The 17,038-nt window shown below is 49.3% G+C and overlaps 1 protein-coding gene across 1 annotated transcript in view; it reads left to right on the top strand.

Annotated features, from left to right (window-relative positions):
* AXDND1 (axonemal dynein light chain domain containing 1) overlaps nucleotides 1-17,038 on the top strand; it is a 39,353-nt gene that overhangs the window by 14,380 nt on the left and 7,935 nt on the right. The window contains 12 exon segments of the mRNA XM_049777585.1: nucleotides 312-432; nucleotides 1,775-1,876; nucleotides 2,951-3,111; nucleotides 4,202-4,277; nucleotides 5,711-5,945; nucleotides 8,067-8,274; nucleotides 9,856-9,919; nucleotides 9,921-9,950; nucleotides 10,729-10,925; nucleotides 11,132-11,228; nucleotides 13,437-13,547; nucleotides 14,499-14,579. Coding sequence (XP_049633542.1) covers nucleotides 312-432; nucleotides 1,775-1,876; nucleotides 2,951-3,111; nucleotides 4,202-4,277; nucleotides 5,711-5,945; nucleotides 8,067-8,274; nucleotides 9,856-9,919; nucleotides 9,921-9,950; nucleotides 10,729-10,925; nucleotides 11,132-11,228; nucleotides 13,437-13,547; nucleotides 14,499-14,579 — 1,483 coding nt within the window.

The raw sequence follows: 17,038 nt of genomic DNA, 5'->3' as shown, positions 1-17,038 counted from the left end.
CCAGGGATTGAACCCAGGTCAGCCACATGTAAGGCAAATGCCCTCCCCACTGTGCTATTGCTCTAGCTTTATCTCCAGCCATTTTTTTCATCTCCCTAGCCTCATTATTCAAGTTTTTTGTTTTGTTTAGTTTCGGGAGCCACACTTAGTGACATTTTGAAACTAGGGCCACTCCCAGTAGTGCTAGGGATTGATCCTCAGACCTCACATATGTGAAGCATGTTCTAAACTCTTTGAGCTACAACCTCCCATCCAGCAGGATCCTTTGGTTTTCAAGTATGTGTCTCAATCTAGCTCTGTATTTCTTGTAGAATTGTGGAAGACTATCACGAGCTGTATACAATGCAGAGAGAAAGGATGGAGAACAACATCAGACACTTGATGTCAGAGAGAGACCTGTGGAGCTCTGCTACATATGAGCTGGCCCTGAAGGTGGGTCCTTTCAGAGAATGAATTGCCCCAGCAGGATGAAAGTATGAGCTGTGATTCTTTTTGATTGTTCAAGAGCATGGTAAAATTTTCCAAATTCTTTTTACTTTGGGGGGGGGGGGTGTTGGGAAGGGAAAGGCAAATTTTTTTTTTTTGGGCCACACCCGGTGATGCTCAAGGGTTACTCCTGGCTATGCGCTCAGAAGTCGCTCCTGGCGAGAGGGACCATATGGGACACCGGGGGATCGAACCACGGTCCATCCAAGGCTAGCGCAGGCAAGTCAGGCACCTTACCTCTAGCGCCACCGCCCGGCCCCGGCAAATTATTTTTTAATTTTTTTAATTTTTGTTTGTTTTTAGTGTTTTTGGGGCCACACCCAGTGGTGCTCAGGGGTCACTCCTGGCTCTGCTCAGAAATTACTCCTGGAAGGCTCAAGCAACCATATGGGAGCTAGGGATTAAACCCAAGTTGACTGTGTGCAAGGCAAATGCCATACCTGCTGTGCTATCGCTCCAGCTACTACACCCTACTATATTCAGGGGCTATTTTTGTTTTTGGGCTCAGGATCGACCCCAGGTAGTTCTCTGGAGACCATAGTGCTGAGAATCAAATTTGGGTTGGCTGGGCCTGGAGAGATAGCACAGCGGCGTTTGCCTTGCAAGCAGCCGATCCAGGACCAGAGGTGGTTGGTTCGAATCCCAGTGTCCCATATGGTCCCCCGTGCCTGCCAGGAGCTATTTCTGAGCAGACAGCCAGGAGTAACCCCTGAGCACTGCCGGGTGTGGCCCAAAAACCAAAAAAAAAAAAAAAAAAAAAAAAATTGGGTTGGCTGCCTGTAAGGCAAGCACCTTAGTGTAGTTCTAGTAGCAGTGCTAGTTCTTCAGCCCCTTCAGTGATTTTTTTTTTTTGGTACTAGAGAATACATTTGTGTGTGTGTGTGTGTACGTGTTCTGGAAGCCACACCTGGCATTTCTCAGGGGCTACTTTGGGCAGAGACCCTCCCCTCCTGTCTTACTGCTCCATCCAATCTTTAGTATTGATGCTTTTTCTGGTTTAAAGACAAATTGATTTGTTTGATTTTTGGGTTTGTTTTGTTTTGGCAGCGCACAGGTTCTGAACTGGCTCTGAGCTCAGAAATCACTTCTGGCAGGCTCAGGAAACCATATGAGATGCCAGGATTTGAACCAGGGTCGTCCTATATTGGCTGCGTGCAAGGCAAATAAATGCCTTACTGCTGTGCTATCACTCCGGTCCTAAAGACAAATTGAGACTGGGTTAATATCTCGATGAAGATGTACCATTGGTTTGAGTTTAATATAGAGTACTTTTTTTTTTCCCTAATAGGTAATTGCAAGAAACCGAATCATACTAGCTAAAAAACTCTACCTCCATGAGAAAGGTTGGCACCAGCACACTAAGCATCTCATCATTTTACTTTCAAGCCAGGTACAGCTCAGCAGCCTACTGATGGGAAAAGACTCAAGTGGGGATTTGAGAGGGTCTGGAGACTCTGCTGAATTGGTGGGGTTTTTTGATAGTTTGAGTTTGGACCATACCTGGTGATGCTCAGAGCTTACTTGTGGCTCTGCACTCAGGGATCATTCCTGCGTGCACGGCAAGAGCTCTCCCTACTCTACTATCACTCCAGCCCTCTTATCCCTCTTTTTTGTTTTTGTTATTTTTTTGGGGGGGGGGAGGTCACACCCAGCAGCGCACAGGGGCTACTCCTGGCTCTATGCTCAGAAATCACCCCCACAGGCTCAGGGGACCATATGGGATGCCAGGATTCGAACCACTGTCTTTATGCATGCTAGGCAAATACCTTACCACTGTGCTATCTCTCCAGCCCCCCTCTTACCCCTTAATTGTTTTTTCCTGTGTCACACCTGGTGATGTTCAGGAATCACTCCTGGAGGTGCCTGGGAACCAGTGTGGGCCACATGCAAGGCCAGCATCTTCCTTTCTATGATCATTCTCTCGCCCATTCTCTTTGCTTAGAGTCCCTCCTGGTAATAATGCTCAGCTCATTCGCAGCAGTGCACAGGGACTGAGTGGTGCTGAAGAGCAAACTAAGACCTCTCCCATGTAAAGCTGCTTTTGTCTTTGAGCATCTCCCAGCCCCTACTCCGGGGACTCCATTTGCTTTTACTGGGTATCTGGACACCCCTGGTAGTTCTCAGGGATGACGCCTGGCTCTATGGTGGGGGTTCACCCCCGTGTCTTTAGGGGAATTAGATGGGGCCAAAATGAACCTGGGCTTTCTGTAAGCAGTGCACATACTCAGCCTGTTGAGTCCTCTTTCTCTTTCTCTCTGAGTCTTTCTGTCTCTTTCTGTCTCTGTATCTGTGTATCTCTCTGTCTCTGTCTTTTTTCTCCCTCTTTTTCTCTTTCTCTCTGCTGCACTCCTTTTCTGTGGTTCTCTCTACTTTCTCACATATGAACCAGGACTTCACAACTGCTTATGAATCATTACAACCCAAGTAAATGGCTGCATGACTCAGTTTCCTGCCCTGACCCCAGGACACCACCGACCTGGCCCTTCTGCAGAAGCTAACAGAGAGCTGGAGGAGCCTGGCCCGGAAGTTCAAGCAAGAGGTGGAAAAGAGTGAAGAAGGGGCCAAGCAGAGCCTGGAGGCAGTGAAGACAGGCCTTGCTAAGTGGCAGAACTTTCTGAACTCTGTGTGAGTTTCCCACTGCCCACCGGTCACCACGCTGCCCTCCTCTTTGTCTCTTTCTCTCTCCTGCATGGGCCCATCCTGGCCTCTCTCCACAGGGCCTGGCTCCCTGGAATCCTGAACAGCTCTTGGGTTTAGTGTATGATGTTCCAGTGCCTTCTGCTGTTATTCAGACTCTTCGGTGCAAGGCATTCCTCAGGCCAACCCAGCAGGGGTTGGAGGAATCCTGTGTGCCCTGAAGGATGGAACAGTGATGGGCTGTGTACAAGGCAAGGACCCTGCCTGCTGTGCTCTGACCCTGGGAGTTTTGGCTTTTCATCCCCAAATGCTTAAGCCGATTTGGAGGGAAACTTTCCAAGCTGGGAGCTTGTCTGTGGCTAGTCCAGCCTATGCCCTGGGCAGATCTTCAAGAGAGGGTGGGCTGGCCCCATTTTTACATACACAAACCCCAAATTTAGATTCAGATGTGGGAGCCACCTGGTTACAGCCTGTGAGTCTGCCAGTAAATAACATGATAGTGTCTCAGGCTGGGAATAATGCAGGGACCATGGTGCATGCCATGTCCCAATTTGATTCTCACCACTGCACCATCCTCTACAGCTACACATTGTCTCTTCTGTGGCCCTGAAGACACCCCAAAATCAGAGAGGAGGGAGGGTAGGGGAAGAGTAGGGGGAGGAAGAGAAGGGGAAGGGTAGGGAAGGAAAGAAAGAAGAGAGGAGGGCCCGGAGAGATAGCACAGCGGTGTTTGCCTTGCGAGCAGCCGATCCAGGACCAAAGGTGGTTGGTTCGAATCCCGGTGTCCCATATGGTCCCCCGTGCCTGCCAGGAGCTATTTTCTGAGCAGACAGCCAGGAGTAACCCCTGAGCACCGCCGGGTGTGGCCCAAAAACCAAAAACCAAAAAAAAAAAAAAAAAGAAAAAGAAGAGAGGAAGGGAGGGAAGGAAGGAGACAGGAAGAGAAGGATGGGGAAAGAAGAGGAGTGGAGCAGAGGGAAGGAGACAGGAGGGGAATAGGGAGGAGGGATGGAAGGGAGAGGAGGGATTCTCATTATCTCTGCTCAGTCCTTGGCTCAAACAGCTCTTGTTCTTTCAGTCTAAATGAAGTGTTAGTTCCTGATAAGAAAAAGTCCTTAAAATTAATCAATAAAGACTTCAAGGCATGGCAGAAGGTAAGTCGTCCCAGAAGGAAGATTGGATCCCACTGGCAGGCCCGGAACTATGGGACAACTGGGATGGCACTGACCTTGCATGGGACTGACCCAGTTTTGATCCCCAGCATCCCACAGGTCCTCCTGAGCACCTCCAAGAGTAACCCCTGAACCCAGAGCCAAGCGTAACCCCTGAATACTGCCAGGTATGGCCCAAAAACCAAAATCAGGGGCCCGAGCGGAGGCGCAGCGATATGGCCTTTGCCTTGCACTTAGCTGAACTAGGATGGACCTCGGTTCGATCCCCCAGTGTCCCATATGAGCCCCCAAGCCAGGAGCGATTTCTTTTTTTTTTTTTTTTTTTTTCTTTTGGCTTTTGGTTTTTGGGTCACACCTGCCAGAGCTCAGGGATTACTCCTGGCTCTATGCTCAGAAATCGATCCACTCCAGGCAGGCTCAGGGGACCATATGGGATGCCGGGATTCAAACCACCATCCTTTTGCATGCAAGACAAACATCCTACCTCCATGCTATCTCTCTGGGCCCTGCCAGGAGCGATTTTTTTTTTTACTCTGTCCTCAGAAATCCCTCCTGGCTTGGGGAACCATATGGGAAACTGGGGGATCAAACCACGGTCCGTCCTAGGCTAGCGTGGGCAAGGCAGATGCCTTACTACTTGCGCCACCACTCCGGCCCTTTCCAATTGTTTTTTATGGCCTCATCTGACTGTGATTCTGGGGTACTATTGGTACCAAGGGTCAAATTCAGGCCTCCTATATGCAAAGCATGTTCTAAGTCCTTTGAACAATATTCCTATCTCCTCCCTCCTCTGAAAAAACTTGTATTCCCTCAAGCACAACCTTTGCCTCTTCTTTTAATAAAAATTTCTTCACTTTTTGTTTTAGTTTATTTCTTTCTTTTTTATTTATAGTTTGGGGTATATCCAGCAATGTTCAGGGCTTATTCCTGGCTCTGCATTCAGGAATCACTCTTATTGGTGCTCAGGAATTCGTATTGGATGCTGGGGCCAGGAGCGACTTCTGAGCGCATAGCCAGGAGTAAACCCTGAGCATTATTGGGTGTGGCCCCCCCAAAAAACAAATAACAACAACAACAAAACCCAAACAAGCTAAAAAAGAAGGCAAAGAAAAGAAAACCTGCTTTCTCCTCTGAGCTGTGATTCTCATTTCAGCCTTAGAAAATGTGGCCCCAGGTTCTGGGGAGCAGCTTGGTGGCTGGAGCACAGGCTTTGCATGTAGGTTCGAGTCCCAGCACCACTAAGTGTGGCCCCAAAACAGAAATTCAAACCCTCCATCCTTGCCCAAGATAATCACAATCGCAACAGTTGCATCCAATTCCAAAATGGTTGGAGGCATTGGGAAGTAAGAATTCAGGTGGATCTATGTGGGTTTGAAAGTGACTCTTGTGGAACGGCCACTCTTTCTCCCTGGCAGCTACTGGTTGAGGAGAAGAACAGTCTCTCTGGGGATAACCTCGCAGCCAGGTATGACACTCTCAGGATTATTCGGCACATTGAGGACAACTGGGTGGACGTCAGCTACCAGATCTTCACTCGCCACCGAGACATGGACGGAAAGCTGCCTTCTGAGCAAAAGACCATGGAGGACATTCTTAAAAAAACAGAGAGATACTACAGCGAGTTTGAGTTGAGAATTAATGGGAACAATGGTGAGAAAAAAGGGGTTGATGAGGTCAGAGTGGTAGCGCAGTGGGGAGGATGCTTGCTGGCCTTGCATGTAACCAATCCGGGTTCCATCCCCCGCATCCCATAGGACCTCCCGAAGCATTGAGCATCATCAGGAGTTATTCTTGAGTGCAGAGCTAGGAGTCAACCTTGAGCACCAACAAGTGTGGCCCAAAAGTGAAAAAAAAAAAAACACAAAAAAACGGAGGGGGGCGTTCCAGGGTTAGGTCTAGATATAGTCTAATTCATGTACCTGACCCAGGTTCAATTTCTGGGACTACCTGACCCTCCAAGCATCAGCAGGTGTGGTCTGGGGCTCTTAAAACTGCTAGACTGGCCTGGTCTCCTTGCATTGAACCACCTGGCCTGGTTGGCCAAGAAAAACCACTGATGGGGCCCTCAAACCACCTAGGAGGGCTCCAAAAGGAAAAAGAATTCAACTGCTGTTTGATGCCACAGAGCATTTCAGTATTTCTTTTTGTTTTTGTTTTTGAACCCCACCTGGAGGTACTCAGGGGTTAGTTACTCCTGGCTCTGAGCTCAAGAATCATTCCTGGCAAGCTTGGGGGACCATATGGGATGCTCGGGATAGAACCTAGGATGGCTGCGTGCAAGGCAAGCACACACCCTTCTGTAGTATCTCTCCAGCCCCTCAGCAATATTTCTTTTGTTTGTTTGTTTGTTTTTCTTTGGTTTTTGGGCCACACCCGGCGGTGCTCAGGGGTTACTCCCGGCTGTCTGCTCAGAAATAGCTCCTGGCAGGCACGGGGGACCATATGGGACACTGGGATTCGAACCAACCACCTTTGGTCCTGGATCGGCTGCTTGCAAGGCAAACGCTGCTGTGCTATTTCTCTGGGCCCTCAGCAGTATTTCTTGCCCTGAAAATCCACAGTCAATCAAAATCAAAATCTTGTGTAAATATACAGAGTTTGAAAATAAGGGGCCAGGAGGCCAGAGCAGTAGTACAGTGGGTAGGGCTGACCCAGGTTCAATCCCCAGCATTCCATAGGGTCCCCGAGCCTGCCAGGAGTAATTTCTGAGTGCAGAACCAAGAGTAAGCCCTGAAAGCCACTGGGTATGGCTCTAAAAACAAAAAAAAAAATTAAAATTTTTTGTTGTTATTTTTTTGGTTTTGGGCCACACCCGGCAGTGCTCAGGGCTTACTCCTTGCTATCTGCTCAGAAATAGCTCCTGGCAGGCACAGGGGACCATATGGGATGCTGGGATTTGAACCAACCACCTTAGGTCCTAGATCAGGTGCTTGCAAGGCAAACGCCGCTGTGCTATCTCTCCGGCCCAAAATTAAAATAATTATTAAAAAAATTGGGGCCGGTGAGGTGGCACTAGAGGTAAGGTGTCTGCCTTGCAAGCGCTAGCCAAGGAAGGACTGCGGTTCGATCCCCCGGCGTCCCATATGGTCCCCCCAAGCCAGGGGCAATTTCTGAGCGCTTAGCTAGGAGTAACCCCTGAGCATCAAATGGGTGTGGCCCAAAAATACAACAACAGCAAAACTTTCTAAAAAAGATTAAGTAAGGGACAAGAGAGATAGTCCAAGGGGTAAAGCACTTACATAGCACTTATATGCCTCCTCCCCGCCCAAAAAAAAAAAACACCAAAAAATTTAAAAATAAAATTTAAAACATTGGGGGCCGGGCGGTGGCGCTGGAGGTAAGGTGCCTGCCTTGCCTGCGCTAGCCTAGGACGGACCACGTTCGATCCCCCGGCGTCCCATATGGTCCCCCAAGAAGCCAGGAGCAACTTCTGAGCGCATAGCCAGGAGTAACCCCTGAGTGTCACAGGGTGTGGCCCAAAAACCAAAAAAAAAAAAAAAAAATTAAAACATTGACAAAAGAGATAAAAAATGGGGCTGGAATGATAATACAGTGGGGAGGACATTTGCCTTGGACCAGCTGACCCAGGTTTGATCCCAACACACCATAGGGTCCCCTGAGCACCTCCAGGAGTCATTCCTGAACACAGAGCTAGGAATATCCCCTGACCACTTCTGGGTATGGTCCCAAACCAAAAATAAATAAAGAGGAAAGAAGGAAAGAGCTGCTTCTAGAAGTGTGTGTGTGTGTCCTTTTGTCCCCCACGTGTAGGTGTCTCATGGATTCTCTCGAGGATGATAAACACCCTGGACTACTGTATCTTCAAGATTCAGGCCTTCGAGGAGGCACCTGTGGGCCAGGGCCTGACCATTGAATGGGAGGAGATATCGATGAAGATCAATGAGCTGCTGTCCCAGCTTGATGCCTTCCTCACAGTCATCGGCAGTGTCCCCGAGGTCTCTGGCGAGTTCTCGGGACCGTGAGTGCCTCCTGCTACCTATCTTCCCTCAACGAGATTTTTGATGGTTTTTTTTTTTTTTTTTTGGTCTATGTTATTACTTTCCAGGACACACTGATGGAGATATCTCAGCTCAGAGAGTCTGGGAAAGCATCCATCTTGCCAGTGTTCATTGTCTCAGCAGTTAATTGAGGAACATCTGCATTACCCCAAACAAGAACACAAGCATCATTGTAGATGCCGCCACCCCCCCTCTTATGGGCCTTAGCTCCCTGGGGAGTTGTTTGGAGTGGGACAGATATGAGATCATCTTTCTGCTGGTCTCCCATGAAAACTCATTTGTCCTGCATCCGGGTCTCATCTGGATAATCTGAGTCACACTTTCCTTTGGACCATTGAATGGTCCAGTAGCTAGACCAGGATTTTGTTTATTTGTTGGTTTGTTTTTGGATCACCCACCCAGAATTGTTCAGGATTTATTCCTGGCTCTGCACTTGGATCACTCCTTGTGGGCTCAGGGGACCATATTGGAAGCTAGGAATGAGCCTGGGTTAGCCACATGCAGAGCAAATGCTTTCCTGTCGCTCCAGCCCCTACACAATGTTTTGTTGACCCACTTGCCCACGACTGAAAATTGGTTTTTCCCATCTTATTTTTTTGATTACTTTGGGGCCACACCCAATAGCTCTCAGACCTTATACTCCTGACTGTGTACTCAGAGATCATTTGCCAGCAGTGCTGGGGAACTAATGGGATCCTGGGACTCAAATTAAGGTTGGCTATGTTCTAGGCAAGAGTCTTTTTTTTTTTTTTTTGGTTTTTGGGCCACACCCTGTGACGCTCAGGGGTTACTCCTGGCTATGCGCTCAGAAGTTGCTCCTGGCTTCTTGGGGGACCATATGGGACGCCGGGGGATCGAACCGCGGTTCGTCCTAGGCTAGCGCAGGCAAGGCAGGGCACCTTACCTCCAGCGCCACCACCCCGGCCCCTCTAGGCAAGAGTCTTAACTCCTGTTCCATCTCTCCTGTCCACCTTTTGGCCTTTTTTTTAAATATGTATTTTTGTTTTGGGGCTACACCTAGTGGTGCTCAGGTCTTACTCCTGGTTCTGCACTCAGGAGTCATTCCTGGCATGTTCCAAGGACTCTATGGAATGCCAAGGATTGAACATATATCAGCCATGTGCAAGACAAACACCCTCTCTGCTGTATTCTCTCTCCAGCACCCTGTTTTTATTTTATCTTATTTTATTTTGGTTTTTGGGCCACACCCTGCAGCGCTCAGGGTTAATTCCTGACTCTGCACTCAGAAATCGGTCCTGGCAGGCTCAGGAGACCATGTGGAATGCCGGGATCAAATACAGGTCTGTCCCAGGTTGGCCACATGCAAGGCAAACACCCTACTGCTGTACTTTCTCTCCAGCCCCTGTTTTAACTTTTTTATTGCTGCTATGAATGAAATCATTTCTCCAGGCAAGCAAGTTAAGGGTTTCTGTCTTTTTCCCCCAAGTGTTCACAGTCTACCTCAGTTCACCCACACCCTGAGTTATTGGGATGAGCCTAAGTCACTCAAGTCACATCCAGTGTCCTTACTTTTCCCTCAGGATTCTCCAAATATTTATATTTAACTCTATCCAAGAGTGGCTCTTGAAGATCGATAGTGAGATAAAAAAATGGCAGCAGTGAACTCCAGCGCCAGGTATGCATGCTCTTGCTGAGAAGGTGAAACAGGCCTGGTGGATGCAGTCTGGGCTGGGCAGGATGCAGGTTAGGCTGGATGCAGCCTTCCAGAGAGCTGCTACCACAGAAACAGGAGCTGGGAGTGGAAAATGGGAACTTGCAAGATCTCATCATTCAAAGTGTCATTCAGGGGCTAAAGCGATAGCATAGTGGGGAGGGTCTTTGCCTTGCATTTGGCTGACCTAGGATGGATCCTGATCCATATGATCCCCGAGCTGCCAGGAGTGAATCCTGAGCACAGAGCCAGGAGTAACCCCTGAGTGCCACTAGGTATGGTCTTCAAACAAAATGTAAACAAAATGACTTCCAGCTATTTTAGTCCTGCAAATGAAAGATTTTGTAAAATAGGGGCTGGAAGGCCAGAGTGATAGTATAGCAGGGAGGGCATTTGCCCTATATATGGCTGACATGGATTTCATCCTCAGTACCTCATATGGTCCCCTGAAACCCCAAACATCACTGAGTGTGGTCCCCAAAACACAAAACAACAGAAATGTATAGAATAGTAGGAAGGTCGCTGGTCTTGCACAGGACCAACATGGGTTTGATTCTTTGCTCCCCCACATGGTACCCTAAGAAATGGAAGAAGTGATTCCTGAGTACCACCAGGTCTGGCCCCCAAACAAACAAACAAATGGAGATGAAAGAAGTACCATCCTGGCTCGGAGCCATCTGAGGCAGACAGGCCTCGTCCCTTCCATTCCTTTCATATCTCTTCCCTCCCTGTGGCTGCACAGATGGAAGAGCTGCACATGGCCATGATCCAGTGGATGGTCAATCTGCTGATAGTGATGATTCCCAACCTGGCAGACCAAGACTCACAGCTCAGTGCTGATGAGGGCATGGAGAAGCACAGCGTAGACTTTGCTGACTTAGAGGTTGACGCTGTGGGGCTGACAAAAAAGTTGTACAGATTCTGCACCTACCTGACCAGGTGAGTGGTGGGCGCCTCTGCTGACTGCCTCCTCCTAGGAGCACGCGCCTCTCCCTGGAGCAGTTACCGTACCCTGGAGCACCACCCCTCTCAGGAGCACTTGCCACTCCTAGGAGCATCTTCTTTCCCAGGAGCACTCCACCTCCTAGAGCACACCCCTTCCAGGAGTGGCACTTAATCTATATCTGTGCACCCTCTCCCCTCAGCTGTTGCAGTAACTTGGTGACAACCATCACCCTGACCAAAACAGAAGCCTCTGAACAAAACCCCACCAAGGACCTGAATGAGCTGGTGATGATGAAGGTGATGGCCCTTGTAGTTCCCCCCTTGGTTTGCCTTTAGAAAATTTTTAGTTTCAGGTGCCAGAGCAATAATACAAATGGGTAGGGTGTTTTGCCTTGCACATGGTCGGGCCCGGGTTCAGTTCCCCAGTATCTCATATGGTCCCCCGAGCTTGCCAGGAGCAATTTCTAAGCGAGAGTCAAGAGTAACCATTGAGCGTTGCTGAGTTGTGGACCAAAAACCACATACACACAGGAAAGAAAACATCCAGGTTTCACCACTGATAACAACAGACTGCCACTCCTGCCCCCCATACAGTACTGGTGAGACCTAGGCCAAGTCTGGGCTCAGTCCTTGAAGAACATCCCAGTCTCATATTGGCCTCTGTTTTCCCTGGCTGTAGATGATGAATTCATAAAGACAATTGCTTTGTCTTAAAATGAGGATTTTATTGCTCTTTTGAGTCCCTCCCGTAGGACCCACCTCTCCCAGAAGCACCTCAGGAGTGAGCCCTGAGCACCACAGGGTGTTGCCCAAAACCAAAAACAGTTTTTTTGTTTGTTTTGTTTTGGGACCATATCTGGTGTCGCTCAGGGGTTATACTCCTGGCTATATGCTCAGAAATTGTTCTTGGCTTGGGGACCATATAGGGACATGGCGGGAGGATCGAACTGTGGTCCATCCTAGGTTAGTGTGTGCAAGGGCAGATGCCATACCACTTACGCCACCTCTCCAGCCCCAGTTTTTTTTGTTTGTTTGTTGTTTGGAGGACACACCTGGAAGTTCTCAAAGCTGACTCCTGCTCAAAGCTTAGAGATCACTCTGGGGGGTACCCTTTGTGGTGCCTGTGATCAAACCTGAGTAGGCCAAATACAAGGCAATTGCCCTACATGCTATACTATCTATCTGGCCTCCTCAAAAATGTTTTTTTTTGGGAGGGGCAGGGAGATAGAATGGAGGTTGGACATTTGCCTTGCATGTAGAAGGACGTTGGTTTGAATCCCAGCATCCCATATGGTCCCCCGAGCTTTTCAGGAGCAATTTCTGAGCATAGAACCACTGAGCGCTGCCAGGTGTGACACCCCCCCCCCCAAAAAAAAAAAAAGGTTGTTTTTTGTTTTTGGGCCACATCTGTTGACGCTCAGGGATTACTCCTGGCTATGCACTCAGATATTGCTCCTGGCTTAGGGGATCATATGGGACACCGGGGGATCAAACTGCCTGCCCTAGGTTAGTGCGCGTAAGGCAAGTAGTAAGTGCCCTACCACTTGTGCCACCACTCCATCCCCTCAAAAATGTTTTAAAAAAGTAATAACTATAGGGGCCGGGCGGTGGCGCTGGAGGTAAGGTGCCTGCCTTACCTGCGCTAGCCTAGGAGACGGACCGCGGTTCGATCCCCTGGCGTCCCATATGGTCCCCCAAGCCAGGAGCGACTTCTGAGCGCATAGCCAGGAGTAACCCCTGAGCGTCACCGGGTGTGGCCCAAAAACCAAAAAAAAAAAAAAGTAATAACTATATACTTTTAGTTGAGCATCCAATTTATCCAATGCATAAATCAGTGTGTCATGGTTAGAACAGAGCCTTTTATTCTGTTTGTTTCACACATTCTGTGTGTTTCACACACTCTCAGAGGACACGTTTTGGGGCAGACCATTAGCCCTTAGTAAACCTTTTTTGTTTGTTTATTTGTTTATTTTTGGGTCATGCCAGTGGCTTCTCAGGGCTCCTGGCTCTGAGCTCAGGAGTCACTCCCGACAGGACTCAGGGGACCCTATAGGGTGCTGGAGATAGAAGCCAGGTCTGCTGTGTGCAAGGTGAGTGCCCTTCCCACTGCCCTGTGGCTCAGACCCAAATAACAATATTATCTCTGTTCCCTGTTGGGAAGACATTGGGATGAAGATGATGATAAAGATCATGGCCCAGGGCCCGGAGAGATAGCACAGCGGCTTTTGCCTTGCAAGCAGCCGATCCAGGACCAAAGGTGGTTGGTTCGAATCCCGGTGTCCCATATGGTCCCCCGTGCCTGCCAGGAGCTATTTCTGAGCAGACAGCCAGGAGTAACCCTGAGCACCGCCGGTGTGGCCCAAAAAAAAAAAAAAAAAAAAAAAAAAAAAAAAGATCATGGCCCAGAGAACATGGCTGGGACACAGGGCTCCACCCTGACGGAGCTGCAGAATTGAGAGCCATGCTTCCTCATGCCCTGTGTGACTCTGTATCTCCTCCTGCCAGAGAGAATGCTACGAGTGGATTGTGGTGTGTGGCCGCCTCCTTTCTCAGATCAAGGGCTCAAGAGTAAAGCTGCTGAAGCCCAGTGAGAAGACACTGCTACTGGAGGAAGAGGTGAGTCTCCTGTGCCCATGCTTCCCCGGGGGCCCCCCAGCATCAGCTCTCACTCGGCCAGAAGAGACACCCTGCCCCGCTCACCCACTGTTCCTCCTCTTGTTGGGCATATTTGTACTTCTTTGGGCCACACCCAGAGATGCTCAGGGCTGACTCTCTGATTCTATGCTCAGGGATCACTCCTGGGGAGTTCAGGGGATCTTATGGGCTACTGGGATCAAACCAGCATGGGCCACTTGCAAGGCAAATAAATCACTCTAGCCCCAAGTTTGGAATTTTGCTTCCTGAAGACTGATCTCTCTGCATCATCTGATTTTATTTTTATTTTTTTGGTTTGGGGGCCCATATCTGGTGCTGTTCAAGGATTATTCCTGGCTCTGTGCTTAAAAATTACTCCTGACAGGCTTGGGGGACCCTATGGAATGCTAGGGAACAAACCAGATTGTCCACATGCAAGGCAAGGTCTCTCATCTCTGTGCTATTGCTCCAGCTTCTCACTCATTTTATTCTTATTTTGGGGTATTTATTTTGGATGGTAGGGCTTTCAGTGATGTAGGGCTTTCTCCTGGTTCTGTGCTCAGGAATCCTGGCAGGGCTCAAGGGACCTTATGGGGTCCAGGGATTAAACCTGGGTCTTGCAAGCCAAGAGTCCTCCCTACTGTCTAATTTCCCTGGCCCTCACATACATTTTTTTTTTTTTTTGGTTTTTGGGCCACACCCGTTTGATGCCTCAGGGGCTACTCTGGCTATGCGCTCAGAAGTCGCTCCTGGCTTGGGGGGACCATATGGGATGCCGGGGGATCGAACCGCGGTCCGCTAGCGCTTGCAAGGCAGACACCTTACCTCTAGCGCCACCTTCCCGGCCCCATACATTACATATTTTTGAATGAACTCTTGCAAACAAAAATATTTATGTATGCTAAGATTTAATTATATAATTTTCTCACCTAGGAAGTGGTCAAGGAATTCATTGAGCCTCAAATAAGAAGGCCTTTAGAACAGATAAGATTGGAAGAGGAGGAAGAGGAGGAAGTAGAGGAGGAAGGAGAAAAGGAGGAGTTTGAGAAAAGAGAGGAAGAGGTAAGTTTTTGGAGGATAATTCTTCTTTTCTTTTCTTTCTTTAGTTTTGAAGTCACACTCAACAGTGCTCTGTGACTTCTCCTGACAATGCTCAGGGCTTACTCCTGGCTCTTTGCTCAGGGATGACTTCTTTTTTTGGGCGGAGGGGGTCACACCCGGCAGCTCTCAGGGGTGACTCCTGGCTCTCCGCTCAGAAATCGCTCCTGGCAAGCTCAGGGGACCATATGGGATGCCGGGATTTGAACCACCATCTTTCTGCATGCAAGGCAAATGCCTTACCTCCATGCTATCTCTCCGACCCCCAGGGATGACATCTGATGGAGCACAGGGGACCATATGTGGTGCCAGGGATTGAAGTAAGGATTGCTCCCCCCAGTACTGTGTCTCTGCTCAGTATTTTGGTCTGTTGCCCTATATGCCCAGGGAATAGAGGACCTTGGTCAGGCCCAGTGTCAGCCCAGTGTTTAAACTGTCACCCAGAAGGAGCATCAGGTTAGGGAGTGAAGGCAGTGAGGTGAGTGATTGTGGATTCTGAGGAATCCTTCCTTCCTCTCAGGCCCATCACCCCACTTCTTTCCTCCTCACCCCATTTCCAGCCCTGCTGGGGCCTGTGGAACTGCTGCAGGCCCAGCATTTGTAAAAATACCAAAGAAAATAAATGCCAGGGCTGGGCTGGAAGGACAAGACAGGAGCTAAGGCACTGGTCTTCCATGCAGCTACTTTATCTGGCTCGCCCTAGATCCATCCCTGGTGGCGCCAGTGGTCCTCTGAGAGTGGCCAGAAAAGCACAGAGCCAAAAATAACCCCTGAGGGCCGGAGAGATAGTGTGGAGGTAAGGCATTTGCCTTTCATGCAGAAGTTCATTGGTTCGAATCCTGGCATCCCATATGGTCCCCGGAGCCTGCCAGGAGCGATTTCTGAGCATGGAGCTAGGAGTAACCCCTGAGCACTGCCAGATGTGACCCAAAAACCAAAAAAAAAAAGAATAGCCCCTGAACCAAAACCCTTAAAAAATAAACACCTCACCCCCATAAAACGAAGGAAGGGAGAATCAGAGAGATGGGACAATAAAGAGGGGCCTTGCTTTTGCACACAGCCAACCTGGGGTTGATCCCAGCACCCCATATGGTTCCCCATGTCTGGTGTGATCCCAGAGCTCAGAGCCAGGAGTAAGCCTCAATCAAGCAATGTCTGGTGTGGCCCAATTGACCTCCTCACAAAGAGCCCCTCAAAAAGCTGCAGGGCCAATGCCATGCCACAGTGGTGCCTACCTTATCTCATGCCCACTCCTGACGGTCCTTTCCTGGGTTTCTGTGCTCTAGAAACCACCCGGTTCTCCCCAAGAGGGACCGTTGGTCCCGCTATCGTAGGCGAAGACTGAGAACAGTTTCACAGTGAAGGCCTCTGTTCGAAATGACAGACTCCCAGTTCTTACCTGGGCTACGTACCCGAAAACCTGCTTGGAGCTGCAAAGCTCAGGCAAAGAAGTGGGGGAATCAGCATCAAGGGGACACAGTCTGGAGCTAACATCACTGGAGGGGCCAGGTCCCTCAGTAATCTCATTTCCCCAGGTTTTCCTCGAGTCACACCCATGAAAACTGTAGGGTTTGAGGGTGTGTGGTGTGTGTGTGTGTTGTACACACGCATGCCTGTGCATGTGTTTTTGAGGGGGGGGGATGGGTTTGGGAAGGGGGGGGATGGTATAGGGTGGTTTTGGAGCCCATAATGAGTGCTGTACAGAGCTTACTCCAGCTCTACTGCTCAGGGGATGACTCCTGAAGGGTATAGAAGGGACCATTCAGGATCACAGGGATGGCACCCAGGCTGGCCGTGTAACTTGGCAAAAGCTTTTTCCGCTGTCCTATTGCTCTGGCCCCAAATAGTGTGATTTTCTTTATTTGTCTTTGCCACACCCATTGGTGCTCAGGGGGTTACTCCTGGCTCTGTACTCAGGAAATCAACTCCTGGCTCAGGGAACCATATCAGATGCCAGGGGTCAAATCTCCATCCATCCTGGGTCAGCCACGTGCAAGGCAAATACCCTACCACTGTGCTACCCACTACCCCTATTCTCTCTATTTATTTTAAACCTGTAATTTTCCTCCCTTGATCTTTAGGAAAATGCTGAGCAGAATTTTTTTTGTGTTTGTGGTTGTGGTCTGTTGTTTGGAGGTCACTGCCAGAGGCTCTGTGCTCAGGGGGTCTCCAGAGTACCAAGGTGGTGAATGCAGGGTTCCTCTGCTCCAGCACTCAGACCTTTGAGCATCTCTCTAACTTAGTAAATATATTTTTTGTTTGTTTGTTTGTGGGCCACACTTGGTAGTGGTACCCAGGGGTTAGTTCTGGCTCTGCTATCAGGCATCACTCCTGGCAGGCTCAGGGGACCCTATAGAATGCCCATGTCGGTAACT

Source organism: Suncus etruscus, chromosome 7 (assembly GCF_024139225.1).
Source record: "Suncus etruscus isolate mSunEtr1 chromosome 7, mSunEtr1.pri.cur, whole genome shotgun sequence".
NCBI classification, from domain to species: Eukaryota; Metazoa; Chordata; class Mammalia; order Eulipotyphla; family Soricidae; genus Suncus; species Suncus etruscus.
This window is presented reverse-complemented; position numbering and strand designations above follow the sequence as displayed.